General features: G+C 35.6%; 1 protein-coding gene across 5 annotated transcripts in view; it reads right to left on the bottom strand.

Moving 5' to 3' along the window:
- Window positions 1-1,280: 1,280 nt before the first annotated feature.
- LOC107653329 (RING finger protein 44-like) overlaps window positions 1,281-16,463 on the bottom strand; it is a 16,439-nt gene continuing 1,256 nt past the window's right edge. For 2 of the 5 annotated variants that reach the window (XM_016440017.1, XM_016440016.1), the window contains exons 2-11: window positions 12,106-12,307; window positions 11,804-12,023; window positions 10,638-10,805; window positions 9,612-9,785; window positions 8,371-8,532; window positions 6,740-6,855; window positions 6,477-6,564; window positions 6,206-6,327; window positions 6,010-6,109; window positions 1,281-5,229 (exon numbers count right to left, since the gene is read on the bottom strand). In XM_016440017.1, coding sequence (XP_016295503.1) covers window positions 5,167-5,229; window positions 6,010-6,109; window positions 6,206-6,327; window positions 6,477-6,564; window positions 6,740-6,855; window positions 8,371-8,532; window positions 9,612-9,785; window positions 10,638-10,805; window positions 11,804-12,023; window positions 12,106-12,212 — 1,320 coding nt within the window. In that variant the 5' untranslated portion in view covers window positions 12,213-12,307 and the 3' untranslated portion in view covers window positions 1,281-5,166. Of the gene's footprint in view, window positions 5,230-6,009; window positions 6,110-6,205; window positions 6,328-6,476; window positions 6,565-6,739; window positions 6,856-8,370; window positions 8,533-9,611; window positions 9,786-10,637; window positions 10,806-11,803; window positions 12,024-12,105; window positions 12,308-13,598; window positions 15,081-16,463 lie in introns of those variants that run through there. The other 3 variants (XM_016440015.1, XM_016440018.1, XM_016440019.1) reach the window with 3 other exon arrangements.

Here is a 16,463-nt window from a genome sequence, read left to right as displayed (position 1 = left end):
TTTGCACCCTCAGATTCCAGATTTTCAAATAGTTGTATCTCGGCCAAATATTGTCCTATCCTAACAAACCACACAACAATGGAAAGCGTGTTTATTCAGCTTCAGATGATGTATAAAACTCAATTTCAAAAATTTGACCCTTATGACTGGTTTTGTGGTCCAGGGTCACATTTGGGTAATATTCCACAGCGTTTGTGTGTGTGGTCTGAAACAGAATTTACTGCACATCTCAAAGTAACTTTAATAGTTAAAAATTTTCCAAGAAAAAAAAAAAATAAATAAATAAATATATATATATATATATATATATATATATATATAATTACATTTTTTGCAGTAATCTATGGATGTTCCTAGATAAAAAAAGGAAACAATTAATGTTCAATTTCTTCCTAAAACAAATTTAACAAAAAAAGAGGCTGATATTGACCTATAAATATTGTTGACACAATTGGCATCCCTAGGTCTAAATTTTTACAGAATAATTTTTTATACAAAATATATTATAGAACTTAGAGTAGCACAATATTCAATTTTTGAAAGGAATGAAAACGAGGCTGTAAGTGTCAGAAGTAGTGCATTCAATCGATGGTCCTGTTGTTTAACAACATGATTGTTCAGCTGACGAAACATCTTTCTGAAAAAAAAAAAAGTTCAGTAGACAAAAACTAAATCTGAAAGATGAAAAAACTAATCTGAAACAAATCAGAAAATTACATGCTCTGGGATATCTATACAGTGCGTGCCATTGTAAAGACTAAGTCTACACCTCACAGCCTTGTTTACATCCACGTTAAATTTAGCATGCCGTCTGAACAGATTAAGGTTTATTGCTTTTGATTAAATGGGGAAATATGACCTAAACATTCTTTACGAGATTCGCCTTTTAACTCTTTAGACACAGAAACCCTCAGACAAGTAACTGAACTGCGACACATCTGTATTGTGCAATACGTTTAAAGCAGTGATTCCTTTAGTCAGTGTAGTATGAGTATACATCACACATTTATTAGTGAGCAACCCTCTCAGCCACAATTAAAAAAAAAAATATGATTGCACTACTCAGTAAAGCAGAACTTGCAACTTTCATTTAAAAAAAGTACAAATCTTAAAAATTTCAATCAGTATACAGATGTATTTATAATACACTATAACTAGTTATATGTTAAATGCTACAAACAATGATTCCAATGGAATGAAAAAAAATTATAGCATTAAGAACCATTTCCTATATATAATATATATATATTAGCTTTTTTATTTAATTTTTTTTTGTATTGTTTTTTTTTTTTCCAAATACAAACATGGCAAAAATGAGGTAACTGTAAATGTGCAAGTACCAAAGCAAAATATCTTCCTAACACAGAACACATGCCCCTGGCCCTGTTGTTGGCTGGGTAGTCTGGAGTTCAGGCAATGACTGACCCCTAAAGGCCAGGAGGAGAATAGAACAGTAAACAATCCACTATCCCACCACAGCAAGAAATCATTGGTAAACAATCAGTGGCGTCTATGGAGCAATCAACAAATCACAAATCCTAAAGTATTTAGCTGCTTATTGGAACACAATTTTCCACCACACAAGCTGTGAGATTATTTATTAGTTGAATCACAGAAAGACTACAAGATTCTATTTCATCAGAACTCATAGGGTTTTTTTTTTCTTTTCTCTTTAGTAATTCAATACAGGTAACACTGAGGTTTTCAAGGAATCTTGGTTATTATGAAAAATTCCTTTATAAATCTAAATAAGGATATATTAGAAATAGCCCACAGCCGGTTACCCCAAGCAAAAGTGCTTGCGTGTATATCAACAACTTATTTTTAAACCATAACAGTTACAGATGCTCAAGGTAGAGAGAACCGTACAACAGGTACATATATTTCTGACCGTTTTGGTGAATGAGTGATAACGCCGTGCTTTTCAACCCACACGAAACCTCCTACTACTTTGATTTATTAAGGCAGATGTATTGAATCTGATCACTCGGGCAGTAAAACAATATTATTCTTTAAAATGGTCTACCAGCGCATACAAGTAAAGCTAAATAGTTTTCTTTTTTTTTCTGTTTGTTTTCTTAATTGAAACCCCTGTTGATAATGTTATTAACTGTTTCTGACCACCGTGAGTGTACTAGTAGCACTGCATGCTGTATGAATAGAGACCCATAACAAACTATTGCATTCTCTTATGTGAATGTAGCATTACACCTAAATACAGAATATCTAGCACCTTTTTTACTATACGGCTTTCCATTATCTAGATTCCAGGCAAGTGTGTCAGTAACTGAGGCAACAATAGAAGCACGAATGTGGTGAGGAGCCTATCAAATCGTATTTTTCCACTTCAAAAAACCACTGACTTCCCACTGGCATCAAGCTTAACGTTATTTTAAATGTCCTATATTATTATTCTGAATTTTTTTTTCTTTTGCAAGTACAAGCACAATAAAATCTTGTAGTCATTCGGTTCTATTACAAATGTGTGCAGTACAGCGCATGGCAGTTATCAGCTGAGCAGAAAGTCCTCTACACCCAGAACCCAAAGCCAACTAAATCTACCTAAAAAAAACAGTTGGGACCTGGTTAGACATGCATGCATATTATGCACAATTAAATACTTGCCCACCCGTCTAGATCTCTTTCACTGAAAATACAGATTTCGTTTATTTGACCTTTTTTTCTTTTTTTTTGAATCCTTAAATCATGCAAACACTGTAAGAATAGTCTTGGAAGTGGTCTAGGTAGGACAGTGTGCACCGTGGCACGTTTTTCAATGGTATTACAACCTTTATGTGTGGTTCAAGTACAAGAACACGGAAAAACGCAACAGCTGCAAAACAGGTTCGAGTAACATATACGCTAATGATCGGCTGCAGTGACGAAAAGCCTATTCTCACTCGATACAACATGTCACTTCATTTTTTTTTTTCTTTGCATGCCAGTCTTAAAATGGAATAATATTCACCACTATTTATAAAAGGAATATTAGTTCAAGTTGATTACATTTAAAATAAGCATGGCCTGAGGAAAACAACCCAGAATACCCAAATATATCTCCATGGCATCAATCCCATTTGAAATGGACTGTTTTCCTTTATTTTTCAATTACAGAGAGGCCCTGAGTGATTTTTTTTTCTCCGTTATACTCAAAATATATGCCAGTGAACAGATATGTATACATAGATTACTTATCAAAAGTGTGGATTAAATTCATTACAATGGCTTTTTTTAAAACATGGCACGCAAACACAAGATTCTCACATTCTCTTAAGAGAGTCCCTTTACCCGAGAAAGCCAGTGTGTCCATTGAGTTACAATGACTATTCAGTGGACAAACGTCTCATGAATATATATATTTAAAAGTCCTATAATTAAAGTACTTGGGGAACAAACAAAAAAAGAATACCCAAATAGTTCATAGTTTTCCCCCAAACAAAGTTCAGGCTTGTTTTTGGAATCGAGTGAACCATGAGTTAAACATTTTACAGTGCATTTTTTTTTCTTTAAACGACCCTTCGAATCCTATCTGGGATCTTCGTGGAACGACTACAGTCAAGTGGCGCACAGGAGAGGGCGTAACTAGAAATAGAGGGTTTCAACATTCTTTTGTCTTAAAAACAAGACGATAATTTGCAACCTTTCACACCAAGGCTATGCATACAATGTTTTTTCTTTCACATCACTTTACACTGTGAACATGGCCTGAGACCTGACAACGGGAGAAAAACTAAAACGCACTAAAGATGGTTCAATATTCCAACCAAATCCTTCAAAAACTCTCTCGAAAGAAATAAACCACTTAAAAAAAGTCTACTTTTAAAAGAGGAACTGACAAAGGATGTCTGAAGATTAGTAGCAGGTTTGTGCTTGTCAAGGTCTTGAGAAGGCAGAGCTAAAATCTTGTAGAGTATATTGATTATTTGGCTCATGAGGAAAAACAAAAAGCCTAGTCCTCCAAAATTAGGTCAAATGTTGCGTTCACTTCACACACTCATTGCACGTATTGCTTTCTGCAAAGTGTTCCACCCTTTCCCAAAAAGTCATTCTGGACAGGCAAATGCGAGCTCCTTGGCCTCCGTCGGAAATGCAACGGGTGTGAGAATGGCAAGACGGAGACCGCCCGACGTTCCTCTTGAGGCTGAAATGTGGTGGATCTCGTTAATTCAAATATTGCTGGTCTAAAAGAACAGTCCGTGCGAGGCCCGTGAGATGTTCTCCTGGATCTAGCTGAGTGTAAGGGAGCGGGATGAAGAGGGCCGGTCCAGAATCGATGGGGGTTGTGCAGTGCAGCCAGGTGGGAGCTGGCAGAGGCAGTGTGCTGTCCTCATCCCTGTGTTCTCATGGGCCAGTCCGATTGGCCTTGCCAGCAAACAGCAAAAACGCCACTTCTTCACAATATCTCTACGACTGTGGTGAAAGCCCAGCGGGAATTTTCCCGATGGATTCACGTCTGTCGTTTTGCAGTCCTTTTTGTCTACGTTTCCCTCTTTAACCTCAGGCCTTGGAACTCTGAACCACTGAAAGTCACACCTTCACAACAGCATTCGCAGATAAAAGAGAATCTGGATTAAGATATTCAAATGATCAATACATTATTGCAAAACATAGATTATTAACGAGTCCCTCAGCCCATCGCTTATACAGACATGCATCTATGATGGTCGTTCACTGGCGAAGCGGCCGCGTCCTACGAACTTGTCTGATTGCACAGTAAAGCCAAAAACCACCATCATCCAGGCCCACTCCCGCAGTCCGTAATGACACTAAAGCACGATTTTAATTATCTGTGATCAAACAACTAGAGAATATTCAATTGCGTAAACGAATATGCCAACACAACACGTATTACAGGTTATCTTTGGAATTTGCGAAACAAGGGCAGGTTAATGAAAAAAAAAGATGAAAAGAACCCAAAAAAAAAACCCGGTCACAATTCCAGAACTCGAAGTGGCTATAGGCGGCAGTAGCTTTCATGAAACTCACACAATGACACACAGCAGAGGTCAAACAGGTTCTGTACAAATTCCGAGATTGCTTATTGTAGAGGTGGGGTTGGGAGCGGGGTGGGGGTAGATTTGCATTTGGCTGGAGATCAGGTGTCCCCACTCACAGAACACACTCAAGGATTTGTGCTGTTTTCCAGTGAAGGACAAAAACCTGAACTCATTCCACATCGCGGTGAACTTCAGACGCGTCGGCTCGACAGATTGGACAGGTGCGATTGGTCTGCAAGACATATTTCGAATTAATTTCTGCAAGCCAGTGATGTTTCCGTACATTTTTGATGGATCTATACATTGGCTGCCTATCCAATTAAAGACAGCATTAAAACACGTCTTCATTTTTTAGTAAATTTGTAAATAAATGTAATCAATATTTACTAAAAATTACATATTAAGTGAGTACATACTGATTAAAATTTTTTCATTTAATTTTAGTAATTATCATAAAATTATAAAACATTTTTGTTAAAGAAATTAATACTTTTGTTCAGCAAGGATGCATCAAATTTATCAAAAGTGACAGTGAAGACTTTTTCACCGTAAAATTGCTATGCTTTCTTTCAGACTTTCTCTTCATCAAAGAATCCTCAAAAAAAAATAAAAATCTCGGTTTCCACAAATAAATTAAGCAGCAACTGTTTTCAATATTGATAATAATAAGAAAAGTTTCTCGAGCACCAAATCAGCATATTAAATTGATTTCTAAAGGATCATGTCGCTTTGCCAAAACAGGAATAAATTACATTTTAAAATCTATTCAAACAGAAAACAGTTGTTTAAAACTGTAATAATTTTTCACAATATTATTTTCCCTGTATTTTTGATCAAATAAATGCAACACTGATGAGCATAAGAGACATCATTGTAAAAATTTTCAAAAATCTTACTGATCCCATACATTTAAACAATAGTCTACATAAGCATTTATATCGGTCAAAACACTAATATTTACAATGTTTTGCTGTTAGTTTTTGCAGATTTTGTGCATTAAAACATCACTTACCTTCAACCATTTATCCACACATTTTGCATGAAATTCGTGGTTGCAAGGTAATACTCGAAGTAGCTGCCTTGACTCAAAATCACTAAAGCATACAACACACCTGTAAGAAAATTCAAGATAATGGAGCATCAATACCAAGTCACAATCAAACCTTCGAGATTATATAGCGAGGGCACATATAACAGAGAACACTTACAGAGTTTGCTCAGATTGGTGGTTTTCTAAATTGAACCTGTAGGACGGAAGTTGCTCTATATCAGCTTTCGTTAGTCCTCGAGGTTTCGCTTCTCCGAGTCTCTCGGCAAGGTTTAATAACGCCTGAGAAAATTTTTTTTTTAAATCACGGGTGTTCAAAACTCTTCACCCAAACAGTAACAAGATAACGACATAATGTCTGTTCCAAAATTAGCTTTAATTCTATAAAGTAACTCGCTAATTCTATAAAGTTAACCTTTTCTCAACTTTACCTCATAGTTCTCCATCTCCACATCATCTACATCCAAGTCCAGACTGATAGCAGGACCCACAGCAGTTGGAGGCACAGGAAGCATCGAGCTGTTTCACAAACACATAAATCATTAGCATACACTCTATGCAAACAACCTTTTCGTTCACTGTAGTAGAAAAATATCACAAAGGCTTTATAAAATCATAACCTTCCGATGTCCATTATTAGAATGTGAAACATTCATACAGCAAAATGTGTGTAAAGAGTAGAAGAGACTCTCACAGGAAGTATGGTAAGAAGCCGGGGTAGTAGGGCGGCAGAGGGGGCGGGGGAGGCAGAGGCTGCTGTAATCGGTACCTCTGTCCAGTTATACGCCTCGGCAGCATGTGCGGATATGGCTAAGGAAACAGATGACAACACATGAGGAAAACCTTTTAATTATTATTATTCATTTAGCAAATCTCATCCAAAGCTACTTTGGCAGGATTTCTACTACAAAGACAACCCCCCTGGAGCAACCTGAGAGTAAAGATGAAGTGTGCAAAATACACTCCCTTATTCCTGTTTACTATACAAAAATGACTAGAAATAAGCCACTTGTGGGCTGATTTCCTGATGAGAGTAAAACTGTGGCTATTTAGCAATTGATTAATTTTATCCAATAGGGTGACCATACATCCTCCTTTTCCTGGACGGGATTTCTAATTTGCCTTAAATGTCTGGGTTTTAGCTTTGTTTTCCTATTGTTTTCATACTTGAGCATTAAATGTAGGCACTGTACATAATCAACCAATCGTGGCATGTGAGCAGGTGGGATCTACAGAGAGAAAGCAATGCAAATATGCGTACATATAATGTATGAGGACTGTAGAGAGCATTTCAGTTGGAAAACAAAGCCAACACCAGGCCAATTTAGGTCATTTAGAAAAAAAGGAAAATTAAGACGTATTATCCAATAGCCTGTGCATTTTAAATGACATCAATAGAAAGGCAAAGTAGGTTAATTTCAGATGGTTAATTCTACCTGCCAAGAGAGCATTGCAATAGTCCAGCCTGGACAGAACAAGAGCTTGAACAAGGAGTTGTGAAGCATTTTCTGAAAGAAAGGGCCTGATCTTCCTAATGTTGTAAGAAAATAATAATTAATTATTAAATTAATGTTGTAATTTAACCACCCACAATAAGACAGGCACATACTTTAAGTACATAAATGGGGCCAACTTTGCTTTCATATTGACCAAACTAGGCGCAGTCTTTAAAACTGTTCTGACTCGAGTTCCCCATTTCCCATAGGCTTATATTGACAATTTTCTTTCTAGAGCTTTGAGCTATGTTCAATATTTCAACACAATTTTCTAACTTAGTAAGCTTAATTTAAGCTAATTGGTGGAACTTACAGTTTTTCTGCAGCACACAATCAAAAATCCCATATTTCTCCAAATGTCAACTGTCAGTTCAACTGTCAAACAGTTCAATTATAAACACAAAGCCATCGGATCCATCTTGTACATATTGTGTATAAGGCCAACATTAAACAAAGAATTTTTAAAACGTATTTTACTTTGACATAGCTATGTCGAGCCAACATCAAAAAATAAAGTTTGTGAAGACCAACTTTGTTTTTAACTATTGCTGTTTACAATTATTCAAAAATTTGACACCAGTAGTACTATTACAAACTTTGCTTTCTGGCATTTGAACCTACTTTTGCCATGCTAAACCAGACCTTTCAACACTAATCCACACCAGTACACCTTCTCTGTTATCTACATTAAGGGCTTTTTTTTTTCTTTTTTTGTTTAATGTCATTACCTGTTTATGCAACGGCTGCTCATTTGAATCAGTATATAATTTTTGACTTGATTACAGTAATTTATATGCTTTATTAACATTCAAAAGCAAAGACATCTCACCACTCCGTAGAGTAGCTCTTGATGGAGGGGCTCCTGGGGGAGGTACTGGAGGGGGACGGAAGGGGTCATTGCTGGTGGATGGTGGGCTGGAGGATAAGAGAATGTTCCTAACGGATGCTGGTCTCCTCGCAGATCCACTTCATTCTCCACCCTCTGCAGAGGCTGAACACACAAGTATAAAAGTCATACCTCTAGCATACAATTATGACTATTAACACCATAAAATCATGTGCTATTTTAGAAAGAATTAATTTTGTCACAGCAGTATTCAACACTATTTTTTAAATTACTTATTAAGAGTACAATCAGTTGTGGGGACTAATCTATTACTCATGACTAGTTGTTTTATCTAGATTGTAAGGGGATTGCTTTACTAATTACATTGTCTGAACAGTAATCACATTACATATATTACTCTAGTGCACTACACTCAACACTGGGAATAATAAACCGCAAGTCGTGCAGTGCTGGATAGCAAAAAAAAATTTGTGTTTTTCAGCATTCTGAACCTTTAAACATGGCTCATCCAATAATGTATGTACGGTTTTGAGTCTTGTTTTTAACTAAAGCAGTACATAACGTGACAATTATTTTGCATGAAAGGCAAATTTATTAATCTATTTAGAACAAGCCTATCTTTTAGTTTGTATTTGTCAAGTTAGAAACTCATCTAATTATAAATAATCAACAGAGGGAAACTCAAATGACATTGATTGGTTTATTATATAAAAGAACAGCACTACTACTACTAACACTAAATAAATGTTTTGTTTGAATTTCCAGCAAAAGAACTATTCACTACATTTATGTTTTTTGATAAAAAAACAGCACTATAACTACTTAAATGTCTTTGTGCTGAATTTACAGTAAAAATAGTATATCACTACATTTACAGCTACCTTGATATAAAATTACTCATACAAAGATGATTTTGGTCATGCCACCCACCCATGTTGTCAACATCATTTACATGAAATGCACAAAATAAGTTTTCTTTTGAGCAATTTTTTAAAATCATATAAAAAGTAATATTTTATATATTTATATAGCTTTAATTATAGTGAAACATGTCTATGTAATATTCTTTTAAATGCTATATGTGTGGTTGTGTGAGAGTATGTGTGTATATATATTTTTTATACAGCCTAATGCATTTATAAAAAATATTCCATGTTTTTCAACATAATTTGCATAGAAAAGAACATTCAGTAGCATTTATATATTATATGATCTGCATTTACCATGCGCGGGTGCTGGGGCTGTATGGGGACAAACTGGTTCAGTGGAGGCAGATGAGGAGGCTGGTGGGGTGGCACTGGTGGACTGGGGTGCAGGATAAAATGCTCACTGGAGATCAATCGTGGAAATGCCTGATAGGACACAGGCAGGTGCTGCATGGTGCAGGCCTGAATGAGCTGCAGACAAACAGAAAAAGAAATAGCAGACAACAAAGTGTCACTAACCACAGATAAATTCATGAAGAAAGGGAGAATGGGCATTTGAATACTGAATTGCTGTGCAGTTTAAGAAATGACTGTCAATACTGGGAAGGCAACATGCTATGCTAACATACTCTGGAGTAAAGCATATCTAACATTTTCATTATTCTGCACTATTTAGACATCTAAATAAACTAAACCATTGCAACAGCATTAATGTTATGGATGGTTAAAACTATGAAAAAAAATATTTTTCTTTTATTGTTTTATTTCCCTTTTTTGTATAATAATTTAATAGGAATAATAAAAGCAATAATAATAATAATAATAATATAACACAATATAAGACACTTTCAACTGTACATCACCGTGGCCACATACAAAATACAGAGGTGGGTATGTTGACGCAAATGCAATGACTTGAGCAGATGATAAATTTAGCAGAAAGTACACCTTTGCTATCCATGTCAAAGATAAAATACCCCAGACATTTGCAGTGGCAATACAAACAAAAACTAAGGGGGTTGCACATTGCCCCTTGAAAGTTGCATCATAAAAAGGTCATTACGCATTCTAGAGGCACAGGAAAAGCCTAAATGAAAATCAAAAAGTGGAATGTAGCTGTTTACCAATGCCTAATGTGTAAGCATGAGAGGGACATACAGAACAACACTCATAATAGAGTATCTTTGGCTAAGAGGACATGTGGGCATAATGGCTGCCTGGGACACACATACATCGGCTAAAGTAAAGCTGGAGCGATGGGACATGTTAGGTGTGCTCTACACAAACTTCACTGACATTCCAGCTCTTCCTTTTCAAACTCACTGGAGGAGGAAGGCAGCAGAGCAGAGAGAGCTGTCCACTGAACATTACCGAGCATGCTGGGAGCTGCTGAGCATTGCAGGCTGGGATAGGTTGCCCGGTGTGGATGGGAAAACCATGGGTCGTCACCGTGGTAACTGTGTAAGATATCGGAACTGATCCTTGATGCATCTTGAACACAACACAACACAACAAGTTCAGGATGTGTGTTTAAAAAAACAACCACTACTTCTGATATTCATAATCACAGCAGTCTGAGTCTACACATATCACTTTCACATCAAAGTCTGAGTAAATGCAATTATTGTCTATATGCTAGTGGTCTCAAAACTACCAGCTTATGCCTTAATCTGGCTCATGAATGTTCAACTTTCAAGTTCTGCATTTTGGTTTAGGGTCCAGTCCCGTAGTTCTCTTAAGGATTTGCTTTTAATACTTTTTCTAAATGTATTTATTTTTATATTTATTAAAAGTCCTGAAATGCAAATTGCCCAATTGAAGCCCAAGTAACAACAAATTTTTTTAAATGTATATATTTTTTATACATTTAAATAGATTTTTTAAAAACTATTTGTATTTGTAACTAAATGTATTTATTTTTATATGTATTAAAGGCCTGAAACACAAACATAAAAGTCCAATTGTAGCCTAAGTAACAATAAAAATGTCAAAAGATTTTATAGTTTTTATACATTTAAAATATATTTTTTTATACTTTTCATAAAAATATTTATTTTTATAATCAAGGCCTGAAAAGCAAATATAAACACCCGATTGTAGCCTAAGTAAAAATATTTTTAATACATTTTTATACTTTATACATTTATTTTTATACATATTAAAGGACTGAAATGCAAATATAAATGGCCAATAGAGCCTAAGTAACAACAACAAAATTGTCAAAAATGTTTGATTTTATAGTTTTTATACTTTTACACTGATATTTTTATAAATGTATTTATTTTTATATTCGTATATGAATGCCCACCTGTAGCCTAAGAAACAGAAAAAAACCTGTCAAAAATGTTTGATTTTATTATTTTATTTTTACTGATATTACTTTTTTATAACTTTATTTTTCATCTACTTATTAAATACAGTGAACGTCAAATAGCGCATTATATAGGGAACAGAAATTGTTGTTTCTAATGGAAAACAACACCTAATACCTGTTCGTGAAGATCCACCATGATGGAGCTCTGTTGGGGGGATTGTGTGGAAGTATGCAGCATGCGTGGAGGTGCACTGTTGTGGCTATAATGCCTGGACTCATCTAAATGAATCTGCTGATGCTGGGAGAAGACAGGGTGGTGGAAGTTCTCATCCTGATGTAGGGAAGTGTGCACAGTAGGTCTATCCCGCTGTCCCCACTGACGTCGTACTGGAGGACTAGGACATGAACGCACACAGATTGTAAGTAGATACTCTGCAGATGTTTTTTGTTGACTCAAAATGATGACAGCCACCTCACCTTCTCCTGAGGTGCAGAGGGGTGATGCAAGGCTCCCCGACGACCCTCCTCTGGTTTAAGGGGGCTGTTGATTGCCGCCTACTCACTGCTACTTCCCATGGTCGCATTTGTGACGTCGTACGAACGAGTCACACCTGCCTGGGGTGGGGAGACCAGTAGTGCAAGAGGCACTTGTTTCTAACAGCCTCAGATTGTCGGAACTCTGTTTAAAACAGAGGAAATATTGGTTTTGTGAATTGAATAATGATTTAGAGAAAATCTGCACAACCCTTTGTAGTCATTTAATGTGCATTTCAACTTATGTTAGGTTAACTTAATATGAACAGTATAACCAGAAACCAAAATTCTGTCATTATTTACTCATCCTCATGTCAATTCAAACCCGTATGCTGTTATTTTTTGTTCTCACTGCTTTTTCCCCATACACTGACTGTTCATAGCAACCATGTCTGCCAAGCTCCACAAAGAACACCATACAAGTAGTTCTCATGACTTCTGACAGCTTTGAGTGAGGAACATGCTTAAATTTATTATTTACTAAAAACCTTTACATACGCCATGTTTAAATTCAAATATAGTACTCTCAAATAAGTTATACTGTACATCATTTAGCATTAGTGACATTCACAGGCTTTCAAAACATGAGGCAAAGTAGTAAGTTGTGGTACACTTTTTGTTTAACATGCAGGGGGAACCTGGTTCAAATCCCAACCTCACATACAATTATTATTATTTTTTAGTTTAGAAAAACATAAAAAAAAAAACTGCAACTGACTTTGACAGCCAGTGATCACCGTGTGTTGCATGGAGAAAAAAAATGTGTATTTATTTTTGCTCACAGATCCTTTTGTTCTAGCCTGTATCACAAGCAAAGCATGTCAAATGACCAATTTTTAGTGAAAATGACTTGTAAGGTGATTTTTTTAGCTTTTTGTCATCTGTGGTCACTATAAACATCTATTGTATGGAAAATAGAAACATTTGCATTCTTTAAAATTTCTCAAAATAGACAACTAAAAATTAACAGCATACAGTGAACAACACAAATTTCTGGTGAATTATTCCTTAAAAAATGACCATGAACTTAAAATGTGAAAAGGCCTGCTTTCAAAGGAAACAAACAAATAGGTCATAGGTTTAACATTTGAAACCAAGAATAGTGTCATAGAATTAACACAACACGCCTCAATGACCTCAACAAGCTGTTGTGTATTAATTTATGGATTGTGATATTATTTCATCACGTCTAATCTTTGAAGTACAAGAAGACTGGGGGAGCTGAAATTATACAAACCCTATATATATCTATATATATATATATATCTATATATATATATATATATATACAGATTTCAAATACATTTTATAACTTTTATCAAAATCAGTGGAGTGTGCAATAATTCACACAAGCACATAAACTTCTCATCGTGCTACACATGACATTCAAACGTAAAATGTGTAAAATTATTAAACAGATACCAAAAAATACTTACAAACTGGAAGCGTAAACCGTGTTTAATGGAAAGACTGGGTTGATTTGCCACAAAGAGGGGGAGCTGTAACTTCAACAACAAAAGCGTGGAGGGCCATGTGCTTTCACACAGACAAAGCAATAACAAAGGAGCGCCACCAAACCTCGCATGCCTCACTTTATCAAAAATAATCACTTGAAGGGGCTTGTGGGTATGATTTGAACATTATGCATGCTTCAAATAAGGACTGTGCGCATTTCCCATGAATAAAACACTTAAAAGTGTCATCGTGGCCCACCAACACCGTGGACATCAACAATAGCACAAAGAGTCGCGAGGCCGAAGTTTTACAGACGCGCGCGGGGCTCGTGCAAACATCCGCAGTTGCCTTCGTGCTCTTTAAACACGTTCTCAATGCTACATGGAGTTTGTACATAACATACAAATGATTAAACAAATCGCATGCACTTTCCAAGCCCTTAGCTGCTATCGCTAGCACACAGCCCGAGCAGATGAAGCGCTGAACAGGAAATGCAGGGATGCACCGCTGACAAAAGAAACATCGTTTAGCTTCAACGCCACGTTTAGAAAGCCTGCACGTCATGAATGTAAACGTCTGACTACCAAGAGTGGTTTCATTTTTATTTTAGGTGGAATATGACAGCTTTGTGTCCAATAAGCAAAGTATGATAGCACCAACCGAGCTTACTTGTTTTCAATGGCGCGCGAGTTTCCGACTCGTCCACGCGCTGCTTTTTGGCGACTAAATCGATGCAGTATGTCACGTTTGGTGAATTTACAGACTAATCCAAAAGAAACCGTCCGGGAAAACTAGCAGACGGTCATGTTTAACACACAGGCATCGTCCGTTTCCTAGTTCACGTCCACGGGCTTGAGTTTGTTGTTGTCGAACAGTAGTTGCTCTTCAGCATTGAAAGAGAAAATGCATATTCCTCTGCTGCCTAACTTCAGATAACTTATCTCCAACAAACTTGTTATAGCGTGCACTTGTTGTTTCCTTTATTATTATGTCCGATGCATTCGAAATGAGTTTGATCTGTGAGTCTGACATGGGTGCAGTTCAATATTGTTGTGTGCCTGTAGTCACGCCTTCTTCCTCTAAAAACTACCACGCAAGAGACTGAGAGACAGCCAGTCACTTTTAGATGCTGATGTCGAATCGCTCCAACCTGATCCCAACTTTAAGGATGTTTTCACACTTTCTCTTTACTAAAACAAACGCAGACCCCTTTAAGTGGTCCAAAAAGTGAAATGAATCAAAAAGGGTCCTAGTTCTTACATTCACACTTGTTTTGGTTCACTTTAGCTGCAGTCCATTTACAATGTACATTGTTTTTCAAGAAAACAATCGAACTTTAAAATTATTGTAATATTTAAAATGATTATTACTGAGAATAATTACTTAGTTATGTTTAACACCCCTTAAGAAAAAAAAGAGCACAGGCCAGGGGTTCATGTAGCTGCTTTTTCAATAAAAAATATGGATTTATGGATCTTTGGCATCAAAATATATCATATATAGTTTTGTTTTCTGTAGCTCTAATGCAATAAAACAATCTGATAAAAAAATACATATTTAGAGGCAAATTTTTGCTAATTCAATCAAAAAGCATCATAATATTTATTACATAGCTTATATATTTTTTTTGTTTTCCATTGCTTAAAAGAACAAAATGAATGCATTAACACAAAATGATGAATACATATTTAGAGGCAAATTTGAGCAAATTCAGTCATTATAGAATAATATTACATTATATGTATGTCATAATTTAGCAACTTTCATGCAAATGTGAAACCTGGAGTGTTATTTTTTTTACTTTCTTCTTTTGGAGCATTCAAATGTAGCTATGTCAAAATCCATGCAAATCGCTAGATCGCAAAAAAACAAAGTGTGAAAACACTATAAGAGTTTGTTTCAGCTCCCAAAAGTGTTTTGCAATCCAAAAGATGGAGTCAGATGATTTGTGTTTTGCATTAGTCAAAACATTAAACACAAGCATAGCAGGTAGAGCGTGTTATCGGTGATGATTTATTATGCCACTGACATTCATTTTGAGGTTGCATTGGTAGTCCCAGATAAAGGGGATGTTGTTTGTCACAAGGGATATGTTGCAGTTATCAGACAAGGGTGATGCAACACAGTCATATTGTATAATTCAGAGAGCATCTTATTTAATTCCTTTAAAACAATGCCATTCACAAGGTACATATAATCTTAAATCAGGTCAAACAGCATGACAAAGAATCAAAGGGATGCTTCAAAAGAACAAATAAATACGAACAAACAGTTATTGCAAGTGGAAGTCCTTTTCTCCACTTCCTGAACTTCTGATTACCCATAAAGGTAACTGGATCTCTTGTTTTCTTCTATAAAAACTGGCCATCTCCTATACGTTCATGTTTCATAGCATTTATAAATGGAATCAAGAAAGAGTAAAATATAGGATTTATAGTTTCTACAGAATTGTTTGGAGTATTTCGCTAAACCACTGCAACATGCAAATTACTACATTATTATATATTCTACAATTTATGTTGGAAATAATGTACGAATTAACTTTTTCATCATCCAACTACAAAGTTTAACATATTTTAGCCTACAATATAATGATTCTGAAGATGATAATGATTACTAGAAAATAAAATTGAAGGGTAACGAGAGTAAAATGCTTACATTTTCATGTTTAAGTTGTTTTTGTGATTTTATTATATACATTCATGTATGATATAAAGTGTCATTACAAAGCATTGTTTTTAATTATGGTATAATAATAGTAACATAATTTATTTATTATTATTATGAATAATTATTATCATTATTTGTGTTGTTATTATTATTGTGGACTAAATTAAAAGCAGGAA

This window comes from Sinocyclocheilus anshuiensis, unplaced genomic scaffold (genome assembly GCF_001515605.1).
Source record: "Sinocyclocheilus anshuiensis isolate Anshui unplaced genomic scaffold, SAMN03320099.WGS_v1.1 scaffold103, whole genome shotgun sequence".
In the NCBI taxonomy this organism is placed as follows: Eukaryota; Metazoa; Chordata; class Actinopteri; order Cypriniformes; family Cyprinidae; genus Sinocyclocheilus; species Sinocyclocheilus anshuiensis.
Note: the sequence above shows the minus strand (reverse complement) of the source record. Positions and strands in the feature narration are given on the sequence as shown.